This window comes from Austrofundulus limnaeus, unplaced genomic scaffold (genome assembly GCF_001266775.1).
Source record: "Austrofundulus limnaeus strain Quisiro unplaced genomic scaffold, Austrofundulus_limnaeus-1.0 Scaffold6, whole genome shotgun sequence".
In the NCBI taxonomy this organism is placed as follows: domain Eukaryota; kingdom Metazoa; phylum Chordata; class Actinopteri; order Cyprinodontiformes; family Rivulidae; genus Austrofundulus; species Austrofundulus limnaeus.
In genome coordinates, this window is record NW_013952408.1 from 1,974,936 (window position 1) to 1,999,891 (window position 24,956).

The following is a 24,956-nucleotide window of genomic DNA, read 5'->3' on the forward strand; positions in this document are numbered from 1 at the left end:
ACAATCAGTTCTTGTTTAGTAAATCAGCCTCAAAACAAGATCAAAAAGACCTTTTGGCTGGATATAAGATTTTAAAACTTGTTTAGATGGACAGTTTGTGCAGTGCATTTCTTTCATTCCCAAAACAGACGACAGACTAAGCTACCCCCACCAAGAATGCACTGCACTTTTGCACCAATAAAAGCATGGAAAGTTTGCTCTTATTTGTTTGTCTTTCTTAATCATTTGAAAGTAACTTGATATTTTCTTTTTCTATCCTGTGCCTGCGTGTTTGTCTGTATATATATTTTTTGTCTATGTGTGCTTTTACACACAAGCAGACAGAGGTTAGAAGTGGATCCATGAAGCGTTCAGTCTCCACAGTCGCGGATCAGCGTGTAAACGGACTCTGGCAGGAGGAAAAAAGTCCAGAGCGAGTGTATCGACCTCGTCACAAAAGCTACAAGGCTGCTGGTAAGTCCCGTTCTTCACACGCTGGAGATGGACACTAAATTTTGTGCAATTATTTAGCAATGAAATCTTCTCAGTTTAWTATATCTGTTCATTTCTGTCAAATCCAAACCATAAAAACAGGATAGATCAAAGGTTTCAAGGAGACAGATATTTTTAAATGAAGCCATGGCCTTAAGTGATAAAACCCTCGTTTTCCCTTCTATTTGTACTTTGTTTTGTTTTTCACTTTAAATTACTCCTACATACTTTGTGCTATTTAAACCATTTATTTGTCAAAGCGTTTTATATATTTAAGATATTTTCTCTCCAAAAGCACAAAGTCAAAAGTTCACCTGCATGCTTTTTTAGTCAGACATTAGGAGTACATTGAGTTTAATCTTATACCAGCTTCATAAGTTTTAACTTTATGTTTTAGTCTTTCTTTGTTGTTCTTCTCTTCCCTAACTGTCCTCCAGTTTCTCGGTCCGAGCACCGGGAGCGTGGCCGCTCCAAAGAGCTTTGCCACCTCCTGTCTCCCGACACGTCTCGATGCAACTCAGAGGAACGCAGCCTGCAGCCCTCGCGGTCCTCCAGCGCTGAGAGAGARCACCTGCAGGACAAACAGGTAGGTTAAGACACGCACACAAAAAGACAATGAAACCTCTGACAGAAACAGGAAAGTGGGACGGTTTCACCTTATTACCGTGCGGAGCTCTGCTGGGCAGAGCTGCATTCTGGCTTTCACATAACGCCGCACCACTCAATTGAGCAGCTTTGCTAACCAGTTCTGTTGGCAGAAGAGGGGGCCTTGTTTAAAATTAGCATTCATAACTTAAAGGGTTGTTTGTTTGTAATTCATCAAACATATAAAGCAGAGGAAGGCAAAATGGTTCGGTGTCGTAAAATTTATTATAGAGTATAAAACACACCATCGTCAGAAGTAGCTTTTTTATTTTGCCAGCTGACTCAGCTTTTTTAGTATTAAAAAAAGCTTGAACCATTTTTATACGGAGCGCAATAAAAAAAATCTTGTCAATTTTCCTTCATTCTCTTTATAGCTGACTCTTAAACTTGTGAGCAGCTCTGAAGAGAAGTATCTGCTAAATGAACGAAAAGGAAACATTAAACGAGTATATAAAAATCGACAAGTTAGCAGTTATAGAYGTTGTTTTAAAGCTTCTTACCACATTTTATGATCTTTAGCAACACACAATGCAGTTATCAAAACAATTATAGTCTTTGTAGCTTTTTGACCATATTTTTTATTAATAACCTGAAAAGTAAAATAATTTGATGATAAATATGTTTATTTTAATCTACTAAATGATTATTTATTTCATCCAGGGCAACAGTTCAGACAGCCCAGTACCCTCCACCTCAGAGTCCAGCACACCCAGYGGCCGGCGACCTCTGTCCCAGACCCCGACCCGATCTCACCCTCACATCTCCTACTCCCCACTTGTGTGTCGCACCCAGACCTCGGCTGTGGAAGACGAGGACGGCGAGCAGGGCAGCCCAGAAACCGTGAGRCAGGGTAAGCCCGACTGGGACACCCAGGAAGGGGCTGCAGGAGAGCGGAGGAGCAAGGCCGGCGGGTACTCGTCCCCACCCCGACGCTACCCATCCGAGCCTTTCCTGGCCTCGCAGGAGGACGACCACAGCCCGGACCCAACCGGTCCAATGGARACGCTGACCTTTGAGGCGGCCGTGGCCTGCAGTTTAGGGCGCGCAAACACCATTGGCTCGGCCCACCCGCGCTGGCGGACCGGGTGGCAGGTCCCCAACGGACACTTCCGGAAGYGTCTCGTGCAGACGACCTCAACGTCAGGCTGCGACCCACTCAGCGACACAGAGGAGGACGACCGGTGCTAGGGACAGGAGACGCTCTGCATCTGCATCCAGAGTGAAAGTTTATCTGACTTTTTTTTTTTTTTGCATCTTCAACGCTGTGAGCCCTCTGGATGTAAAGACTAAACTGAAACGGTAGTTACCAATTCACACAGAACACTGACAATCACTAAGGTCTATTTCCTGACTTGTACTTGACGATACAGAGTAATAATGCATCTCAAGTATTCGATGAGTACAGAAAAATAAATCAAACAAAAGGACCAGATCGTGTCATTTTTGTCCATAGATAGATTGATTTCTCAAAGTGTTTTTTTAAACGAGTCAGTGTTGCTCTGAACAATATTTTCTGTGGGGTGTGTGAATATGGAACTATGTTTTATTAGAAATTTTTGTAAATACATTGTGATCATCTCACCATTGCCATTTATTAAACCAAGTTGATGCAACAAGCCATCCTGAAGCGGCAATCACAAACTTTACCAGACAATGATATATTATTAATAATATTAATAAGTGACTCTTTATAATGCTGGATTTTTTACATTAGAAATAGATGTGGAGGGGGGGGGGCTGCCTGATTTCCCCATGTTGTTTCTTTTATTTTAGTTTTTTGTAATAAATACAATTTCTGAGAGCTGATATAAAGTAAAACRGAAAATAAACTTGTGATTTTATTCGACATTTTTAAATCATGTCTCCAACAAACCCCAATTTTTAAAATTGCTTGATTTTAGACTTTTTTTGTTGTTTTTAAACCCTTTAATTAAAACATATCCCCAAATACAAAACTTTCCCACTATTTTCACATTTTGTAATCGTGAAAATCAACCTTTCCCGGACAATGACTGCAGAAACATTCCAGAAACACCATGATGCATTTTACTTCAAAAAATCCCACATTGCTCTATAAGGGTTATGAATAATGTACAGAGAAAAATATGCTGTTTGAAACATTTAGAGAAGAAATTTGCAAAGCTGTACAGGTGTGATGGAATCCTTGGAAATATTCATGTTAAGGTTGTGTTTTGTTTTATTTGCCTGAAGAGGGCACAATCTGTGAAATCCACTTAACCAAAAGATTTGTATCATACGTTCCAGGAATGCAAATATTTTGTTGGTTTTTATGTGTACAATAGCTGTATATACTAGTAAAGGTGTCCTCAAGTTGCCATTGTGTCTTTTATGTGGTTGTTGTTTTCTTTGTTGAGCCAAATAAAATGAACTAAAGCTGGATTAATAAGTGTGGCTATAACAATCCAGACAATGTACAATTAGAAACAACAGTCTGCAAATACTGAGGTTTATTAAAGTATTTCAACTGGAATATTTAGGCAATAATTATTATTTAATGAAAGAACTTGTTTCTCTCTCAGACAATCCATAAAACTTGAAACTCAGGTTTACAACTCACTTTGCATGATGATACAGGGGTCAGCAACTCTTGGCTCACAAAACAGTAAAAGTAGATATTCACATAATGCTGAGAATTCAATTATTTTTATTTTTTTAAAGATTACAGTGTTGATGTGATGGAGAGATTAGCAAAGAAGATGTGAATAAATCTACTGGGTTCAGTAAAGTAGGTAAGTAAAGTTTTATTTATATAGCACCTTTCATAGGTGCGGTACAATCAGAGGGAAATCAAAAGATATACAATCATAACAGGATATAAAAAAGTTTGGAACAAAAAGTATAAAAGTATAAAAGCTGTACAACCATCAAAGTATCAAGACTGCAATCCGAAAAAATAAAACAAGGAAATAAATTCTAGACAAAAATGGGGAGGGCAGATTAAAACATTAACATATTAAGATGAAGGATTTTTAAATCAGAAATTAATATGGAGGCAGGTCTCCGAATGGAGTGCTGGTACATTTTAGAAAAATACATTTTTGATAAATTGAAATGATTTTGGATGAAAATACTGGCTGTTTGACATATATTAATATGTACAGTCGGTAGGTAGGGTTTGGTGAAACACTAAAAGGTCAGGCTGCAGAAAAATGCTGAAATTGGTTAGTTAAAAGCTTGTTTAAAGAGGTGTGTTTTCAGATATTTCTTGAATGAATCAATGCTTTCAAGCGTGTGCAGATAGATAGGAAGTTCATTCCAGAGCCTGGGGTCCATGGAGGAGAAGGCTCGGTCACCACGGGTCTTGAGACGTGTGTGGGGAACCATTAGGAGATGTTGATCCTGTGAGTGTAGGCTGCGTTTGGGCTTGTAAGGGGGAGATGAGACTTTTAATGTAGTCAGGCGACTGGCCATTGAGAGCTCTGAAAGTGAGGACCAGGATTTTGAACTTGATTCGAAAATGAACAGGGAGCCAGTGAAGTTCTGAAAGGATCAGGGAGATGTGTGAGAATGTTGAAGTTCAGGTTAAGAGGCTATTACAATAATGTACGCGGGTCGAGATGAATGCATGAATTACTAATTCCAGGTCAGAAATGGACAACAGGGGCCGCAGCTTTGAAATATTGCGAAGTAGTGTAAAAATGTTCAGGTACAAGTAAAAACATTTGTTCTAAATCACATGTAAGTAAAAAAGCCCCTAATATTTCCCAATATTGTCATGTTCATGATCACTGCCTTTCAGTTTAAAAGTAATATAAATACAACACAAATTGTGAAAATTTGGAGGGGAAAATGTATGGATTACCAAAAAACACATTTTGGGTTCTTGTATTAAGCTTAACTGTCATCCTGTAAAAGCAGCTCAAATAAAGCTGAAACAAACAAAGAAGCTCAAATAAAGTTGCATGTCATGCAACACTAATCAGAAATTTGTCTGCCATTAAGCATTACGTCTTAGTGGATACAAAGAGTGGAAGCATAAAATGCATAAATGTTTTTTGGCACAAATGGAGCCCAAGGTAATTTCAGATCAACTTTGCTTGCTTTTGTTCTGATCAGATCTCAACAGGACTAAATAATATATTTTATGGCACCAGTGCAGCCTATTACACATTACATTTGTTGTTTTAAGACAGAGTAATAAAAACATAAAAAAGACTAATAGAAGGCTGGTTACTCATTCATGGAATTTGGTGCATGTGTAAAATGTAATTGCTTGACAAATTAGTAATAATTTATACATAAAGTCAACAAAGATGTGGTTTTGGGATGAGTGTTGAAAATGGAGAAAAGACAAAACAATGTTTTTAAATATTAATTATCTCAATCAAGCATCACATTAATATACAAAGCCACACATAAAAGGGTGCTCTCATTTTTGCTTTCCTAACAATACGGTGAAATAATCTATTCAAAAGGCATGACTTTACTTTACAATCTCTAGTTTTTACCTTCCTGCGCGTACGTTCCACTCCTGACCAGTCGGTGGCGGTATTACGCACCTGACCAGTTCACAAATAACACCAAAGAAGAAGACGGGGGGCGGAGAAGAAACAGGCTAGCAGGAAAACAAATTGTTTAATGTTACTCACGAAGTTAAAAGGCGTTGTTTATTTTTAACTTTGTCAACCAGATAGATCAGTGGGACATCCAAAGTTGCCGATGAAACATATGTTGCGTACAAATTGTATTTTTTTACGAAGGAATGAGTGTTACTCATCGAGGAAGTCGATGAAAAAGTAGCTAGCTTGGGGTTGCTAACCGCTGTTAGGAGAGTTCTTTGTTATCCTCCTTCAGGTTCGTTTAACAATAAAGACAAGCTAGTGGGGTCATAATTTACCATGTACATGAGTTAAATAACCATGCCACGAGTGCATTTGCTTGTACAAAGTTGAGTAACTGAATCAAGGACATAATACTAAAATACATTAGCAACCGAGTAAGTTGAAGTGGCTGAGTTCTAATTCAAGCGTTGGCTGGAACCGGACTGGAGACACTGAAATATGGGGAACTGTCTGAAGTCTCCAACATCAGACGACATCTCTCTGCTCCATGAATCCCAGTCCGATAGAGCGAGTTTCGGTGACGGGACAGACCCGGACCTGGAGCCGCCTCCTCCGTACCAGGTGAGGAGATTAGCTAATCTAAGAAAAGTTTGTATCAACCTACTGACAGCAGTGTGTTAGTGTTGTATTTTTTCCAAATGCTTTTAGTTTTTTTTCTTAAAGAACATTTCCCTTTACTTAACARTCTTTATTTGTATATGGAAATTGAGTAAATGGTGCACATTCACCTGGACTGAAGTATTCATGTTGATTAAAATGCACTGATGCTTTTCATTTAGTAAGTATAAAAATTGTTTTCATAAAACTTCAACTTCAAGTTCCTAAAGTTCTTTGACTCCAGTGGACTTATGTGTCAACAACAAAAGGTATTTTGRTTGTTATTCTCAGAACGTGTTCTTTTTATTTTTATACTTTGTTGTTTATCCACACACACAGTCTGACCTGTCAAACCACATTGTGTTGACAAAGAGTAAAAACAGAAAACTGTTTTTTTTTTTTCCTCATCCGCCACCAGGAGCAGGCTCACATGCCCATGTACCATCCTACACCCAGTCAGGCCCGTCTGGCCACCCAGCTCACGGAGGAGGAGCAGATCCGCATAGCTCAGCGCATCGGCCTCATCCAGCACCTCCCTAAGGGTGTTTATGATGGAGGACAAGACGGCTCGGAGAAAAAGATCAGAGAGTAAGCCTTTATTTATTTGATGGGTTGAAACCAAGCAGGTTTTAAGAAGAAGCWGTAGTTTTGTGGTGTGATTGATTTAGGGTCTGACACATTTCTGCATTAGTTTTTGCAGTGACTTCTTTTTAAATTCAATTCATATTAGGCATTCAGCAAGGTGTTTTGAGCGAATATTTTTTATAAACTAAAAAAATTAAATGAAATCAGGATGCCATTTAAATTTTTTGGGTGATGAGTATTTCTAATGTTTCTTTTAGGTGTGTGATCTGTATGCTGGACTTTGTTTACGGAGACCCCATTCGGTTCTTGCCATGTATGCACATCTATCACATGGACTGTATAGACGACTGGCTGATGAGGTCCTTCACCTGCCCCTCCTGCATGGAGCCCGTGGATGCTGCGCTGCTGTCCACCTACGGACCAACCGATTTCTCCCCCGATGCTTAGATGAAACTCTGCCCCCCTCCAGCACCCGAACCTAACATCTTCCCTCTTGTTGAGTGAGAGGAGCTTAAAAAAAGAAGAAGGAAAGGGGAAAAAAAGCGTGTTGGTTATCTTGCACTTGGAATATTTCAAAAAAATATATTCACCCAACGTTGGCCTTTCTTTCCCCCTCTCAGATCTGATGCTAGTTAAGCTGGTCTTAAAAACATCGGTTACATGAGTCAGACCGAAACTTTCCCTCTGCATGATCGTATTTCTGTGTCTGTTTTGCTGAGGCAGTGTCCAGTGTTGCCGCAAATGAAGAGAGATATGGATTTGTGTGTGTGTGTGGGTGAGGTGTGCGTGTTAAATGGTAAATGAGCATTTTCACTAGAGCTGGTCTCAGTGGCATTTCTCCACAACTGACCCCAGTCCACCAAAAAATCCCAAAAACAGTTTTAAATGAAATTGAGCACTGGCTCATATGCTGAGAGGTGTTGCCAGACATCTGTTGGCCTATCTCTAAAGCATTTAAATTCTGTGATATTGATATTTACATTTTTGGCCTAGGAGAAACCGCATTTTGGCTTCCCAAAGAGGCTGAAACGCACACCAAAAACATATGCACAGATGCTACATAAATGACACAATTTTAGACAGGCGTTCAAGTTGTGAGGGGAATGCGGTGATTGTTCCCCGAATGTTTTAACAAATAATGATCCGACAGTCGGCGTAAAGGGCTCATTTGCGCTCGGGCAGTGGGAGGGGGTCAGTCACTCAGTTGAACATTAGAAACGCTTGCACACACTTTTCATCCAATCCAGAGATTTGCACTTTACTTATAGGACATTATCTAAAACAATATATTAATATATTTACCTTATAACCTTGCACTATCAAGACTTCATCCTTTTATCTCCTGAGATGCAGAAGTTATTTAGCTGGTAAATATATTTTCTGAGCTGTCAGTTGTGACTTATCATGCTGAGGCAAGCCTGAAGATGCATTTCATCAAATCTGTGAGTCAGTAGAGTTAAGAACCTGCTTTGATTTTGATTGTTTCTTTTTTTTTCCTGAGTGAAGGGACAGAGTGTTGTTCATGTTGAAAGAAATGGTTTGACTCACTTTCACATCAAGAGTTGGTTAAAGTAAAATATTCAGTTACGTCTACACTGTAGACAGTGTGATCTTTGAAAAGCAGAGCAGTTAATACAAGTTCTGACTGATGGCAGGATGGTTTGTAGTTTTATATATATATTTTTTTTGTTTTGTTTTTTCCTTATTTTTCCTTCAACAAGAAAAAGCTCCTGCACGTTTCCTCTGGAAACTCTTKAAAAGAAAGTGAGTAAAAGTTAGAATTTTATTGCATTTAACGTAAAAGTTTGGATTAATTTAGGCACTAAATGTCTTTGTTTTGTTTTAATTTACTTTACCAGTTATTACAGTCATGCTTCACCTTTTGTTTTAAAGCATTTTGTGTTTGTGTTGTCTTTTTCTGTTGTTTTTTTTGTTTGTTTCACTTGTTAAATCCACTACATATTTAGTTTGTTTTATGGAAAGCTTATACACTGGTTCCAAGTTGTGCAAACCTCTGTCCTTTTTAAAGACTTTTCTGATGGTYGGATAGTTAAAACAGTTACTTTCTGATTTCCTTTCAGCTTTCTTTTGCTGTTTTACAATCTTAGTTCAACCTAAAAGAAAAATATTTCATGTAATAGTTTTATTTCCATCCGTTTGGAAGGCTAAGCCCTCATGTAAAACAATAAATAAAAGGAAAACCTACATGTGGTTTTATTTCAAATGTATACCTGCTTTAAGGAAATAGAGAATCTATTATGACTCACTGATGTGGCAGATTTATTCAAATGTGCTGATTTGTTGCTCTGTTTACTGAATGGGGTTTTCAGAATGCACAAACTAAATATTCTTTGGAGCCTTTCATTGATGCAATCCTAAAATCTGGCAGTGTTGTGGAATGTGTGACTGCATAATCATGGCTCCTTGTTTTATGGGCAGCAAAGTGAGTCAAAACCATAATCATTAATGTTTCTTCTGCTTACATYGGCTGTGGAAGAAACCTGTAAATGCAACTCTTCAAATGCATGTTTTAGTGCATCAAGTCACTTTGTTTCATGGATTGAACCARTGGTTTTTAATGGAATCAGGACGTTCTGCAGTTGTATTCTTGTTTTTTTTATTGTCAGTTTTAGAAATGAATATGTCAATTTATTGGCATTATCCTAAGTTTTACATAAATGATTACCTCATGGACCTAAGAATAGGATTGTTTTTTACAGTTCATAAACTTAGCACAAAAAGTTGTGTTTGGTAGATTATTTCTTTGTTGTAACAATGCTTCTTGACAAATCCTACACCAYTGGAAAGCCTGTTAAATTCCCTTTTAAATGGTGTCACATTTGTAAGGAACATGCATTTGTGGGATGAGCARCAGAGCTGAGAGGGTTGCGCAGAATAAAAATTTGCCAGATCTTCTCTGCCAAAAAGCTTGTTTTGTTGTTGCTATTGACACTTGTTTTGAGATTCTGGCACCTCCTGGTGCTGCCAGTAAAGGTGCCAGTATAAGATTCATTACCCTGAGAAGCATACTAAACACAGTTTCTTAGTTTTGTGCTAAGTATAAGGAGTAATGTACACTATACCACATCTACCGTTGCCATTGTTGACCATTTTCAATCATTCTGACTGTTTCCTTAGACAAAGAGCTGTTCACAAAACTTGCTGCCAAATTTTTTACTTAAACATCTAGTTTTATGTGGTCCAGTGTTAAAACTACGACCACCGGTGACCCCCACGACACGGACAGGAGAAGCAGGCAAAGGAAATGGATGGATTAACCATATACGCTTAGCACAAAAAAAGTAAGAAAATTTGTGTTTGTAACAATTTGWTGTAACAATGCTTCTTGGCAAAACATACTGGCACCTGATTGGCCTAGAAGCTCAAAACAAGTGTCAATAGCAACAACAAAATAAGCTGTTTGGCAATGGCAGAGAGGATTTGGCAATTTTTTCACGTGTGCAACCCACAGCTCTACTGCTTATCCCTCAAATACATGTTCCTATGCAGCACCATTTAAAAGGAAAATGAACAGGCTTTCCAGCAGTATACGATTTATTGCCAAGAAGCATTGTTACAACAAAGAAATAATCTGCCAAACAAATTTCCTTACTTTTTGTGCTAAATTTATATTGGGGGKGGGGGGGGGGGTGAAACTTTTCTTTARGACATCAATCGAAATGCACCTAAAAAAGCTTTTTTTTATTTCGCAAGTGCCACCCCCCTGTTACAGGCTAATACAGTTAATCAGCTTTGCCGGGTTGTGAAATCTGCATGCTTTCTTTTCAGATCAGAGTTTGATCAACTTAAGCAGCACACTGAAGAGTCATGTGGAGAGTTTTAAATGTGACCGTAATGAGATTTTGTTTGGTAACATATAAATCTCATGCATTTGTTTTTGCCATAGTTTGTGCATCGTTAATCAAGAGAAAGGAAGTTAAGAACAACAAAACAAACAAAAAAATTCTATTAGAAAAAAAAACATTGTGTCTTGATCAGTTCAGGAACTGACAGGAAATTTGTTCTTTGTTAGAAATATAAATATTTTTATTATATAGATCATTTTTCCATGCTGCTGACTAGTAAGCAGCAAATGAACAGAGCACAAGCATTTATTAGTATTTAAACTTTATGGTGGTTTTGTAACTACATGCTGTTTTTATGACAAAATTAACAAATCCATAAATCATGCCTCAGGAAGCACTTGCATTTGATTCAAATGAAAACAAATTTTATCTCTTAATACTTGATTTTGCTGGCGTAGTTTTATTTTTTATTAGATTTTTAATRCTGAGAGATGGTTGACAATGTTTGAATGTTGTCATGGTTTGTACATCCCATGAAAGGTGACAGGGATGGAGCACTCCACTTCTGCCCTGGCGACCTCGGACAGATCCTTGGCATTGAGGATAAGGAGATAAGCTGGTCTCTGAGAACCAGGAGCCGCCACGATGGTGAGCAGGACTCCTGTGGAAACAGCGAACAACGGACCGGGTTAACCATTCATTGTCAATAACTGGGCAATGAAACTGATTCATTTTTGTGCTTTAATTGCTACTGACAGACTGGCTTACCATCATCCTCATCGACCCCATCAGGAGTCTGCACAAACAGGGGCTCTGAGGGATATGAATCAGGCTCCTGCCATACCCATGTCTCCTTGGTCTTCACATTCAACTTGCAGATCTGCACCGAAATGAGAGAACAAGTCAACAAAGGAACATTCTTKCCGTCTTCCTCAGTTTAAGTTCACAAATTTAGTCTTTTACCCTGTCTGGGATGAAATGGTTGAGACCCAGGGCGTAGGCGTATGAGTAGTTCCTCCCTCCGTACCCTTTGTAGTTAATCTGAGGAAACTCGAAGGCTAAAAAGACAACAATGCAAGATTACGCAATGAAGATTCCCCTTCATAAAATGCCACTGAGTGTCCTAATAAATGTGTGCTGGCACCTTGGCGAGGTCCAGAGAACAACACCTCAGGCTCCAGCCAAATCACCCCGTCAGCGTGCATCACAGCTGTGGCCGTGGTGTACGGCAAACTCACCAGATTCTTCCCCTGTTCTTCCTGCATTACATTCAAAATATAAAGAGTAAAGTAAAACACCACAAGTCTTTTCATTTGTGACATCTGTAATTAGGAGGACAGGCAGCTCACCTTGTGGACATCCAAGGGGATGACGTATCTGCGCACCTCGGGTTGGGGCGCCATCATGGCTGCTTTCTTCACCTCATCCCAATTAGCTCGCAGATTGGCCAACCAGAGATAGTTGTAAACAAACTCAAAGCTGCAGGAAATAAATGCTAAGTTGTCTATATGCAACTAATTTGTAAATAACAAAAATAAAGAAAGAAACCATGAGTTTTTACCCTTTCCATGCACACAGGTCAACAACAATAAACCCTTGGTCTTCATATGTGTTGATGTGGTGAAACAGGCCAATCGCTGCTCCTTTAAATTTAAGATCCATGTATTCTCCAGGGTCTTTTTTGGCAATGTGAAAATTAGTCTTTAAAAACAAATGAAGACATACAATTTTGTGAGGAAAGTTGATAAAACCATCCAACAAATGTTTAAATTTGCTCCAACCGTCTTACTCCTTGGCTCTCGTTGGACTCGAAGCAGTCCATGTAGTTGGAACCTCGAATGCTCCAGGCGCTCAGAAACTTGAGCAGATTGATTTTCACCGGGGTTTCCACAAAGACAAAGTAGTTTTCCGACATGCCAAAACTAAAATTGAGGGGGGAAAGCGACTTAGGAACTAGTTTATGCGACACTGAAAAAAGACTGGCCCAAAAGCCACACTCACCTGTGGACATACGAGGGCTTGAACCTCTCAGCACTGGGGAACTGCACCACCACTTTGGACTTTTCAATGGGATCGGATTTGTCTGAGGAAGGTTAATATGTTACTGAGAAAACTGTCATTTGAAACCCTGTAAAACCTTTTTTTCTTTTGTGTCATTTCAAGCGATTATCTTAACCCTTAAAGTGCGATTGTATTGTTCCAAGATCTACGATTCTTACAGTAAAATTCACAAATTTAAGCTCCWGTGTAGTTCAGTTAAATTTTAAAGTTACAAAGTTCCTGCTATATTTCATATCAAGAGTTTCTATTGTAGACATACATTAAGATGAAATATTTTGAATTTTTTTTGTAACAGCAAATGAAATTTAAAGCTCCACAATTTTGATGTGGCAAATTTTAATGCCGGGCTGTTGGTAGCAAAAAATTATTAGGTCTTTATTATTTATTTTTATTGTTCATTTCCAAACCTTTCTGCGTCGGAGGAATCCTGACAATGTTGTAGGCCAGCGATGCACCTTTACCCATGCAGTTTCCAATGTTATACACGGTGCCATCCTGCTCAATGTGAGGGTGAGCTGTGATTCCGTTGATGTTGACGTAGTTGCACATGTCAACCTGTGTAGAAAATTTAAACTGGTTGAACCAGCTGTTACTTCCTTAAAGATCTGTGGTTGTACTGAAATACCTTCTTCAGGGTTTCCAAAGTATCAGTGTTAACTTTAGTGATGTAGTTGGTCTCTGTTACGGCATAGAAATCCTCTCCTATAGGGTAGACATTCACYAAGCAGTTGTCTGTGACCTCAACTCCTTTGAAGTACGAGAAAAACCTGCAAACACAGATAAATTATAAAAAATATAGATTTTTTTAAAAGTAAAATGAGTATTAAAGCATGAAGAAAATGTGACATAAATTGGCTTAACAGTTTTGCCTCTTTCTGATAACAGTAAGGAAAATTCTGTAACCAACCTGGAGAAGATGTTTTTGCAGGGATCTGGGTACGCAAAAGTACCAAACTCAGTGATCACCACACGCTTCTCTGTAATGGCTCGCACGTATGCATCTGTCCTGATAAACCTGAGAGAGTGAAAAAATAATAAAAAAGTGGAAATTAATAAGATACGGAATCATAAAAAATAGCTGCTTTTTATCACTCAAACCTACACAATTATATCCACAAAGGACAGAATTTCTTTGCTGCAAATTATGACTTGAATTTTATTGCATATCTGTGCTTTAAAGTTGATTAGAAAAGTCATTCCACAGTTAGAGGTGTGTTGATAATGGGGATGAACTGTCTTCAAAATCTTACTTCCTGWAGTAAGTGACCTGGCCGTTCTTGAAGTCAAATTTGTGCATAAGAGCCTGTCCATCAAAAAGGTGGTAAAATGGTTCATCTCCAATCTCAAAAAGTCCAGGTCCCAAACGAAGAAGACTTCCTTTCAAAAACGAAGGAATCCTCCCTGTAGGATACACCGAAAAACATTAAAATATACTAGAAAAAAATCCCACATGTAAACATCCTGAACTGATTTGTTGAGGAATCAGCATAAACATATCAAAGAGTTTTGTCTCATTTCAGCTGGAAAATAGAAAACCAACCYGTGATTGTTGTTGGCAGAGGCTCAGCAAGCTCCTCGCATGTCTCAAAAATCTTTTTGTAGGTACCAGCGGGGTGTTCGAATCTGTTGTGAAAAAGTAAGGTCACTGACATCCACTGTTGAGAGCAGGTTCATTAAAGTAGACAAACTCTCAGAAGTTACAGYTGATTTTAGGGAGCAGACACAATAACCGCTCAAGTAAATGTCTAAAACATGACAAGACAGCCTTTAAAAAAATAAAATACAATATATTTCCCTGCATCTGAAACTCACCGGCTGACCATGTTTCCTTCTCGTCGTTGTTTCACGCACAAAAATTTTCGAATCAAGCCTTATGTCACCTTTAAGCTGGAAGCCTCTGATCCCCCCCAGTGATTTGGGGTTTTTATTTGTCTGGTGAACCTCACAACTGCTGCTCTGCAAATCTTCCTCCTGGCCAATCACATCTCACTAAGAACAAGAATCCCTTTGTGTTAATATCCCCTGCTCAATGATTCAATGGTTRCCCCTCTGTAACCGGATTTGTTGAGGAAAATATGTACTGCAAATAACAGTGCTTGACTAAAGTKTTGCAACTGTGCACGTGAGAATAAATCTAGATCCTAAAACCAAGTGAGTGTATTACAAACAGAATAAGAAATTAGAGAAGACTAAATTCATAAAACATACACTTTGTCATGTTTATCTTAAGAAAACACCACCTTTTTAGATGAAAATGTTTTACTAGAAGGAATGATGCAATATCTATAGCCTAATACAGCTGTAACATTGTTGAAAACTTTTTTAAAGTTATAAATTATCTCCACATAAAAGTGTTGCACCTCTAAATGGGCTGTTGTGCTTTGTTTTCAAATACAAATGCCTGACTTTGCTTGTGCCACAATAATCCAGGTGTAAGGATTAGACTGAAGACAGACTCTACATTGTTCCTGCTGATAAAAAAAAAAAAAAACATGGGAAGAAAAAGGGAGTTTTGTGACGTGGTTTACATGCAACAGTCTATGCAAGTCATTTTAAATACTCTGGGCAATGTTGTTTGTAGAGCTTGAGTAAAAAAAAACAAAGTTTCATTATGTGCTCTGACAAGCATTACTTTTGGCTTAGTGACACCCCTTGTGGAAAAATATGTTTTTCGTCATTAGATAAAAATGACAAAGCTACACATTTACTTTTTCAGTCTGAAATTGCTACACATTTTTTTCTACTGGAGTCAATTTGTTAGGAAGGCTAATTAAAAAGAGACAAGTAGGTCTACTTTATAGACAAAACTAAATAAATCTTTTAAAAATAGCCCACCCACACAGACCAATATTTGCGTTTTGACTCCCACCACCCACTGGAACACAAGTTAGGAGTGATCAGGACTCTGTACCACAGAGCAGACAGTGTCCCTACAAACCCAGGAGCCAGGCAGAAAGAGAAATCACACACACGACAGGCCCTGGAGCAGTGTGGTTACTGACTGGGCTTTCCTRAAAGCAGACAGGAAACACAGACAGGATTCCATGCAACCTTCAGGTGAAAATGAAGACCCCAAACCCAGACCCAAACCAGTGGTTATTCCGTATGTTGCGGGTGTTACGGAAAAACTGAGACGTTTATTTTCTAAACATGATGTCCCAGTAGCTTTCAAACCCCAAAACACATTACGGCAAAGGCTGGTTCACCCCAAAGATCCGGTGCCCCGGCACAAACAGAGCAATGTTGTATATGCTGTTAAGTGCCAGGAGGACTGCGACCAGTTATACATCGGGGAAACAAAGCAACCACTGTTCAAAAGAATGTCCCAACACAGACGAGCTACATCTAATGGCCAGAACTCTGCAGTTTTCACTCATTTACAGGCCAGCGGTCACTCTTTCAGAGATGAGGATGTTCTCATTCTTGATAGAGAGGAACGTTGGTTTGAGAGAGGAGTAAAAGAAGCCATTTTTGTGAAGAAAGACCGTCCATCATTAAACAGAGGTGAAGGCCTCCGTTTTCAGTTGTCCCCTTCCTACAGCGCTGCTATTGCCAGTATCACTCCACCCCCTGTTAACAATAAGTGTTAATTAGGTGTCAACGATAGCCATGTGATGTGAGTATCAGTCACATGGCAGCAGTGCTTAAAAGCCTGAATTTTGCCTGAAACTCTCAGACTGAAGAAGTCTCTTGGAGGAGAGACGAAATGTTTCATTAGAGAAGAACCCGTCCAGAAGACCTACACAATTTTTTTTCTTTTTGATTTTTTTTTTTACCTGGATTGCTGAGATGCATCAAGACACTTAAAAAAATACATCCACAAATTCTACCCCTTTTAATCCCTTGCAGTTTTCTGTCTTTTTGTCTGTTTTCTTTAATAATGTAGCCTAAATCTTTGCCAGTGAACAGAAAATATAATCAAAAAGAACTAAACAAACACCACCACCGATAACAGATGTAATCAGTTTACTTGACGTCACCCTTTTCATGATACCTGAGAGGAAACAGGGCGACATCTGTTGGTTATTAATCGCAAGTCAACTTGACATTAGTGTTGCCACGTTGATTTACATATTGTATTTAATTCAATCAATTAGATATGTAGTTCACAACAAGCCAAAATTAAACAGAACCATTCTTACAATCTGATCCTTTTACTCAATTTTACCGCCGTTCAGCTCTGCGCATGCGCGCTTCATTTCAGCATTACCCAACATGGCGGCGAGATTCAGKTGTTGTTTGTTTCGTTAGTCGAGGTCTGATATTTGTTTCGCCCATTATTCCAGTTGAATGCTATTAAATAACCTGCAGATTTTCGCCACTGTAATCTAAAAATAACCGTGGACTGTTTTTTTGTTGTGTAAAAACGGTTTTTGTCTCGAAAATGAGTTACACAACGAGGGTGGTCCAGGTGACCAATGTGTCGCCGAGCACAACGTCGGAGCAGATGAGAACATTGTTCGGTTTTCTCGGAACCATCGAAGAGTTAAAGCTATTTCCACCCGAGTGAGTTGACTAATATATGCATATTTACTTGTTGAGCYGTAATGAAAGTCCAGTGACGAGCTTGTGCATGCTCAAAAACAGGCCTGGAACATAGGCCCGTGCTAACCAGATTAGCAGCTAACATTGTTAGCTTGGCTGAACGTAAACCTGGCGGTGCTTACAGATTGATGTTTTCGTTAATATTGGTGCTAGGTAAAATATGAGAGACTAAAATTGTTGATTTTGTTTTTTTATTTTTACAACATGAAAAAAATGCATGCCCGTGTGTTTCACGGAGCCTGGAAAATTCACATTGATAATGATACATTCTGCTGTATTCAAATGTGGGAGATGCATGATGGGAAAAACGATATTATTTTCACTATTCTTTGCTAATTTTTCCTCTAAATCCTTCTAGTTTTACCACGAAATGAAATGTAGTCTTTTGCACAAAAAATTCTATCTAAAAGTTGTAATTTCTCATTGATTTATTCACATTTTTGCCTTTTAGATTATATTATTTTTCTGTAAAATAATGTATTTGATCTGTAAATTGCAGCTCAGGTTTTAAATTTCAATATTTCATTCATGGTTGAGTAAGAAATTTCATCACAACTTTTGTCTTAAAATATGAAACAAGTATAGGTTGTTTTTTTATGTACATTTTGTAACATTTCCTATTTTTTTAACCTGTTTTTACACAGTGACTCTCCCATGCCTGTGACATCTCGAGTGTGCTTTGTGAAGTTCCAGGAGCCTGAGTCTGTGGGGGTGTCTCAACATCTGACGAACACTGTGTTTGTGGATAGAGCTCTGATTGTGGTCCCGTTTGCAGAAGGTTTGTTGCACTGTTATGCCCATATGTTTGTGCTATTTGACTGAATGAGATGACTAGTGAAATGTGACACTTTAAACAAACAAACAAAAAAAATCCATCTGCACAAGTCAGCTCACTTTGCTCTGTTTTTGCACAAATTTTATTATAGTTTGATTTAAACTGACATTGCCATTCCATCTGGATACACAGGTGTATAAAGCAGATCTTTTTTTTTCATGTTAGATTTTCTGCATCCTGTGGTAGAACCACAATACAGTTGTCATTGTGTTGTGTGTTTTGCTGATGTTTTTTCTTCTTTTGTCACAGCCTGAAACATAAAATAGTGCTGTATGAACAAAGTAAAGAATATCAAAGTCTGCTTTACACACTATAAGGTGAACTTTTTCCAGCAGTGGGCGCTGTAGACACCTAAAGGTTTTTAAGCAAAGTTAAATTAACACATTATCATACACATATTTTCCCATATTGGACTATCCACTGTTAAACCTCTCTTTGTTATTTGTGTGTGTGTGTGTACGTGTGTGTGTGTGATTTTTGTAGTGAAGAAGGCAAAAGCAGCCCCCTCGTTGATGGCTGAAAGTGGTCGTCTGCCTGCCAACAGGGAATTGTAGACATTTACAAAGGCCAGCAAGCATTCAAGCCCCACACCCCCCTTTCCCCCTCTCTTTTGTCTTCTATTCTGTCTCTGCCTGGACTTTATCCTTTCCTTTTTTTTAATATGTATATTTTTCATATATGAGTGATTTAACTATAAACATTGCTGACAGTGCAGTATGTGTAAGCTCACAAGTGCTGCTTGGTACAACGGTTGGTATGTTCTTCATTTTTTCAATGTCAACAAGTTCCATAAAGATAGAACAAACAAAATTAGTAAATGCTTGATTATTTCTTGTAATGAAGGTGATCTATAGTTTCAGTCAGAGCTACAAAGACCTTGTTGTTGTAAACGATCAGAATACCAAATGTGTCAGAACACTCAACAAAAATGTTGGTGGTTTTTATTTCTGTTTAGGTAACTGCTGAAAAAAACAAGTTAATCTTAAAGGGATTTTATAGAATTGTTTCAAAAAATTGCAGAGAGTTTTACAATATGTTTTTTTATTTTTATTTTAAGTCCAAAACAAAAAACATGGTTATGTGGCTGACAGAATAATGCAAGACACATTTATTTGATCCTGGCATGGGGCTTGTTGGCACTGAAGAAGAATATTCCATAATATTCTTGTTTAAAAGGTTGGGTCATATTTTTTGAAAAGTTGTTAGTTATTTGGGTCTGGTGAAGAATTAATGTAGAAAAAGATARCTAAAACCATAGTATGTCTTATAACTTTCAAAACAACCGCTGCTAGTTTGAGCTGAACCTGGCCTTCTCAAGGGGGAAACCCATCATTTACTTGATGCCTGCTATAGTAGGTAAACTAGAAAACTCCTTGTCATAAATGATCAGAGATGACTCTCGACAAGACAATGTTGGTACAATATTTTCTTTAACGGTGGTCTTCTTTTTTTGTTGTTGTGTTTTACAGTTCTTTTTCCTGGCACAGCCAGTCCTGTATACCAGACCCAGCTGAAAATACCATCCAACAGTTTTGTGTCCTGCAGCAATTTCTCTCTCCAGTGTGCTCTTGTTTTTAAATGTTGTCTCTGTTGTGTGTCTACATTTAGATCATCCCATTTTTTATAAGTTACACTGGGAATGGGTGGAGATTCATGATTGTGAAGTGTTTGATAATGTGTGCCAATTTAAAAAAAAAAAAAGAAAAAATACAAAACTAGAGGTTAGGGATGGGCATTTTAAGCAAAACTTCAACTACAAAGTGACCAGGAATAATTTGACCACTTTATGAATACCAAGAGATTTTTGCTTTTCATAATGCATGTTAATTTTGTTCTCACATCCTTTAATAATGCAATGCTATGTAGTTAAAATGTGTGCTGAAAAGTGGAGGCTTAAGGCTATTAAAATGGGGAGAAAAAGGAGAAAGTAATAATATAAACATCATTTAACATGTTCATCTTAACTAGTACAAATCTTAAATATTTAAGGTTATGGCCTGGAACCCTTTCCCCCCYTGTTGGTGTTAGGGTCACTGAAGGAAGATATAGAATTTCTGTAGTTCCTGGTAGCACAGTTTACAGTCAAATGTGAGATGTCTTTAAAAAAAGTTCTTACATGTTAACTTGCCCATCCCTAATAGAGGTGCTGAGTATTTTATACAGATGGTGTTTAAAAAGTCGGTATCAAAAATTAAACAACACATCTTACCCTCTTCAAGTGTGGTTAATTGATGCAGTGCGAGGTAAGGATTTTAAACTAATGATGTATAGCAGGCACGCTACCAACCTTGAATTTTCTCATTTATGGTAACTACCTTATCCTCTGAAATGTGTTTTTGGTAAGTAGACATTCAGCTTGTTTAGTGTTCCTGCCAAATCCTTAAAATTCTCTCTGTTGTGTGTATCTCGATTTTTCTCTGTGTGCTTTTAGTAGCGAAGCCGCCAGCGTGAGTCGCTTGTTTCAGTAAGCCTCTAAATGAAAATTGAGGGCACACCCAACTGGAGAAGCCGATGTGCTTGCTAACGTTTGGTTCATGACTTAAAAAACACATTCAGGTGATATATTCTTAGCAGTGTTCATTGGAATAGTGTGATGTATTCCAGCAATAGTTGTTGTTAAAGTAAGGGAACTCTGATCTATAAGGTGACCTTTTTGTTGAACCTAAATTGAAGAAATGCAGTGAGAAGACTTTTTTTTTCCCCAAAACATCTATGAGTTTTATGTAAGATTAGGCATTCTTCCCTAATTCATGTTTTGTATTTTTCTGTAGGATCTATTCCAGATGAGGCTAAAGCTTTGTCCCTTTTGGCTCCAGCAAATGCTGTTGCAGGAATTTTGCCAGGTGGAGGCCTTCTTCCCACACCGAATCCCCTCCCCAATCCAACTGTAAGACTTTCAACTCACTGTTTACAAAATGGACACATCTTGCTGCATTGTATAGCTGTGTGACATAATTTAATGGCAATGYATTTAACTTCAGCTCGGACCAAACCCATTTGGTGGTCCCAATATAGTAGATCCGATGGCAGCATTTGGATTCGCAGGATCCAATATGAACCCTCAGGTGAAGGCTCTTCAAAAGCACTACTAAATACATTTATTGGATTTTTTATATACATTGATGAAAAGAAGCATTGTGACTGACTTTCAGACCATCTATTTTATTTTCCTCCTCACAGGCTGCTGATCAACTACTGAAGATGATGACAGATCCAAAGTAAGCCATTGCAAAGCTGTCTCACATTTATAATAGAATGATGATTAACTGTTTTTAGCAATGTAAGTAAATTATTATTATTTTTTTGTTCAGACTGAACCCTTTGGCTGCTGGTTTGAACCTGAGTGCAAGCCTGAAGGCTGATGCATCTAATAAAGAGATTGAGGAGGCCATGAAGAGAGTCCGGGAGGCTCAGTCACTCATTTCTGCTGCCATYGAACCTGGACGTGAGTGTATTCAGCCTTCACTGTGACCATTTTTAGTTTTGAGGTCAAAATAATCTGTTAGGTTCCTTTTATTAAAAACTTTAAACTTGCCATGTCACATTTTCATCTATTAAAAGTATTTGTGAAGCTAAATTGTGCAAATAAAAAGCTTAAGTTGAGTCACTTTTTTTGATATTATACAGATAAGGACAGCAAAAAGAAGCATTCACGGTCTCGGTCCAGGTCCAGAAGGAGGAGGTCCAGGTCACGTTCAAGACACAGGTAATACTGTAGTAGGGAAGGCTGGGGTGTTGAATTGTTTTTTTTTTTTTTTGCATGTGTTGACTAAGTCAAATTCTTTGAATGTGTAGTCGCAGGCGAACAAGGAGCAGATCAAGGCATAGGTCAAACTCAAGAAACAGAAGGCGCTCCAAAAGCCCACGCAGGAGACACACCCACTCTAGAGACAGAAGCAGGCGCTCTCGAAGCCGATCCAGGTGAGCCAACTGTGCAGAGATTTGACTCTACGCCTACTGTCTGACAGCCGTACGGCTCCAGATTTGTGCTTATTCTTCTTTTTTTTTTTCAGGGATAGAAAGAAAGAAAGTGGTGGGAGAAGACGATCCAAAACCCCACCAAAAAGCTACAGCACAGCCAGAAGGTCACGCAGCATCAGCCGGTGAGTAAAGCTCAAGTTTTCACAAGTTAAAACGAAAGGCTGCAGAGAACTAGCTGCATATTTCAAGTTTTCTTTTTCTTCAATGCTGGAAACATTCCTGTTGAAACAACTTCGTCTTGCAAAAATTGCATATTTAGACATTTTTAGTGCATCAGTCTTGGGTTTGCATTTCATCACTGTGCTTACACACATGATGCGGATGTCTTGCAGCTGTCTAGACTGAACACTAACATCTCGTGTTTATTCTGTTCTGCTTTGCAGTAGACGCAGGAGAAGTCGCAGCAGCAGCCGATCTCCTAAGAAGTCTCCTAAAAGAAGAAGCCCATCTCCATCCCCTCGAAGGTTGGTGAGACGGTGCTTATTCACATCAGTTTTCACTACGATTGGACCAAAGTTCAACATTTCTTTAGTCAGCATAATTCCACTTGGTTTCCTCTCCATCCTCTGCAGACACAAGAAGGAAAAGAAGCGAGATAAAGAAAGAGACAGGGACCGCAGGGTTGAAAAGGAGCGTGTTCGTGACGAACGGGAGCGCTCCACCAGCAAGAAAAAGAAGAATAAAGACAAAGAAAGGGAGCGTGAAAGGAAGTCTGACGGAGAGAAAGGAGACATTAAGGTTTGTTTATTTGCTGCGTACTTATTTTTCTGAAACCCTAAGGACATCACTGCTTGGATAAATGTTACTGCCTCAAAGAAAACTCAAGCTAGTTGTTCTCCTGCACAGATCACCAGAGATTACGATGAAGAAGAACAAGGGTATGACAGCGAGAAGGAAAGAGATGACAGGAAAGATTCAGACGACTCTGCTTTGTCTCCTCAGTCGKTGGAAGGAAACGGCACAGCGCGGCTCAGAAAGCAGGCCAAAGTTAATGGTGCTGACGATCACCATGAAGAGGATATGGATGTTAGCGACTGAGTGATCAATCCTACTTTATCTTTTCACTTTAGTTATAAACATACCTTTTTTCCCCCCGTTTGGTTAAATCTAAAATGTAAAGTGTTTGTTAAAAAAACATGTTATTCTTACAGAAGATTAGTCTGCTCTTTTGCCAATGTATACTGCATCATTGTTTGCCTGATAATTCTGTTCCTCTTTTGTCACAAGTACTTATTTGCTCCTCACCACCACAGATGCGATCGGTTAAAAACTGGAAATAGATTTGCTTTGGCTTCTGCTGAGCTTGTGTTAGCAGATTTTTGTCACTTCATGTGTTTTTTTCCCCTCCTTTTATTGTAGTGTTGTGGTGTAACAGTCCTTCACAGAACAATTACATCTTACTTTTGATCTGGAAGTGTTTTATCAAGATTTTTTTTTTTTTATATATAATAAAGCCTATTTGAGGAGCTAGGACTCTTTCGTTTTCAGTTATTCATTCATATAAACATTTTGCCTGATAAAAAAAACCATATTTTAAAACTACAGTAAAACAAACTGGAGCACATTTTACTAATGGTTTTTGCATGATGCCACTGGCATCAACATAAAGCTTTTAAAAGGAATTAATGACACTTGCACAGTCAGTTGAAACATGATGCTGGTGCTTTATTTAAAGGGATGTGAAGTAGGTATGGTTGCAGTACATCTTAGCTGAAGCCAGTGACAACGCMGTGGATCAGAACATTTCCCATCTGGACACAAACATCCAGTTTTATCAACTTCACAGCTTTTCCCTCATTGGATTTCTATAGAAAAGATTTGTTTTTTTTTGCAAAGATTTCTTATCAGAGCTCTAAAGTGTTAGTGTTACATTATATTTTTAAACCTTTAAATATCAGTGGATCTGCAGGTAATATACAGTAACAAACGCTTAAATAATTAGCATAAAGATGCATGTGATCCAAAAAGGCCAACACAGCCATAGCATGCCTTAAATATCAGTGCAGTAATAAACTTAATTACAGTTTACCTGATATCCCATCTGGGTTCTCCCACACGCAAAGGAACAACAAATCTCAACACAACGCATCACTCGCACAACAAGAGTTCATACGATCACAACAAAACGCAGAGACAGCTCAGAGGTAACATTAGCAAACCTGAACACACAGGAGATCATGTCCTGCATGGGATAAAAAGGCTTTAAAATCTGTTTCTCAGCTAAACCTTATCCCAGCTGGTTAAAAACATTCGTAAGTACTGGAAATGTATTGCTACACAGTGTTACTCTTTTGAGTTTATATATATAGTACACAATATAATAAATGAATGGTAAGCTCAGTTTGAGGATATAGCTATTTGTGTTTCTTATTGTGAATTAAAGATGTGACTATTTACAGGTGACTGTGGAAAGAATGAGCATTCTTAATCCTTGCAGATGAAATAAAATATTTAAATAGTGACGATGAGACGAACGAGCTGGGTCACCTGACAGCTTGAAAAGTACAGAACAGCAGCTTTAACAGCTCAGTTTATGAACAGCAAGAACAATGAAAGCCATCACTCGTTTCACAAAAACAACTGCCAACGCTCCTGTGACCCATCACATCGAAATGATGAGGATTAAGTCAAATTTAATGACCTAATATTTTCAGATTCCTGCTTTAAAAGCTACATTTTGATACTGAGATCATCCTGATATCATTAGTAGATCCAGAGATATTTTTAATTTGTCTTGTTGGTTACAATAATGCATTTAGTCTAAATCCCAAATTTTATGTAATTTAAAGATTTTTTTTATGTCATTTGAAAAAAGAAACCTGAAATAGTAACTGAATATTGAGATTC

At 38.3% G+C, this 24,956-nt stretch overlaps 4 protein-coding genes across 6 annotated transcripts in view; 3 read left to right on the forward strand and 1 right to left on the reverse strand.

Moving 5' to 3' along the window:
- Positions 1 to 3,452, forward strand: part of LOC106533724 (voltage-dependent R-type calcium channel subunit alpha-1E) — a gene marked incomplete at its 5' end in the record, with an annotated part of 16,550 nt that extends 13,098 nt beyond the window's left edge. For 2 of the 3 annotated variants that reach the window (XM_014030152.1, XM_014030168.1), the window contains 3 exon segments: positions 318 to 453; positions 909 to 1,057; positions 1,777 to 3,452. In XM_014030152.1, coding sequence (XP_013885606.1) covers positions 318 to 453; positions 909 to 1,057; positions 1,777 to 2,304 — 813 coding nt within the window. 3 annotated transcript variants of the gene reach the window in all.
- A 2,198-nt stretch (positions 3,453 to 5,650) lies between these two features.
- LOC106533745 (RING finger protein 11) lies at positions 5,651 to 9,088 on the forward strand. The gene is made up of 3 exons (XM_014030179.1): positions 5,651 to 6,260; positions 6,715 to 6,884; positions 7,139 to 9,088. Exons 1-3 carry the CDS (start codon positions 6,138 to 6,140, stop codon positions 7,326 to 7,328), a joined length of 483 nt encoding a protein of 160 aa, XP_013885633.1. The 5' UTR covers positions 5,651 to 6,137; the 3' UTR covers positions 7,329 to 9,088.
- Positions 9,089 to 10,992: 1,904 nt separating this feature from the next.
- rpe65a (retinoid isomerohydrolase RPE65 a) lies at positions 10,993 to 14,670 on the reverse strand. The gene is made up of 14 exons (XM_014030188.1): positions 14,561 to 14,670; positions 14,289 to 14,371; positions 13,999 to 14,149; positions 13,656 to 13,763; positions 13,374 to 13,515; positions 13,156 to 13,303; positions 12,689 to 12,770; positions 12,477 to 12,609; positions 12,249 to 12,388; positions 12,037 to 12,166; positions 11,832 to 11,946; positions 11,651 to 11,745; positions 11,456 to 11,567; positions 10,993 to 11,348 (listed from the first exon to the last, which is right to left on the reverse strand). The coding sequence occupies exons 1-14, from the start codon at positions 14,569 to 14,571 to the stop codon at positions 11,203 to 11,205; spliced, it is 1,596 nt and encodes a 531-aa protein (XP_013885642.1). The 5' UTR covers positions 14,572 to 14,670; the 3' UTR covers positions 10,993 to 11,202.
- Positions 14,671 to 16,947: 2,277 nt separating this feature from the next.
- Positions 16,948 to 23,582, forward strand: LOC106533763 (serine/arginine-rich splicing factor 11). The gene is made up of 12 exons (XM_014030199.1): positions 16,948 to 17,254; positions 17,938 to 18,071; positions 20,900 to 21,015; positions 21,110 to 21,193; positions 21,309 to 21,346; positions 21,440 to 21,573; positions 21,756 to 21,834; positions 21,924 to 22,049; positions 22,142 to 22,231; positions 22,493 to 22,573; positions 22,682 to 22,847; positions 22,956 to 23,582. The coding sequence occupies exons 1-12, from the start codon at positions 17,133 to 17,135 to the stop codon at positions 23,145 to 23,147; spliced, it is 1,362 nt and encodes a 453-aa protein (XP_013885653.1). The 5' UTR covers positions 16,948 to 17,132; the 3' UTR covers positions 23,148 to 23,582.
- The last annotated feature ends 1,374 nt before the right edge of the window (positions 23,583 to 24,956 follow it).

Bases quoted from the DNA above. Each gene is read 5' to 3' on its own strand.
- LOC106533745 (XM_014030179.1), top strand. From the start codon at position 6,138: ATGGGGAACTGTCTGAAGTCTCCAACATCAGACGACATCTCTCTGCTC. The intron at 6,261-6,714 runs GTGAGGAGATTA...ATCCGCCACCAG, and splicing joins AGCCGCCTCCTCCGTACCAG to GAGCAGGCTCACATGCCCAT. The intron at 6,885-7,138 runs GTAAGCCTTTAT...TGTTTCTTTTAG, and splicing joins TCGGAGAAAAAGATCAGAGA to GTGTGTGATCTGTATGCTGG.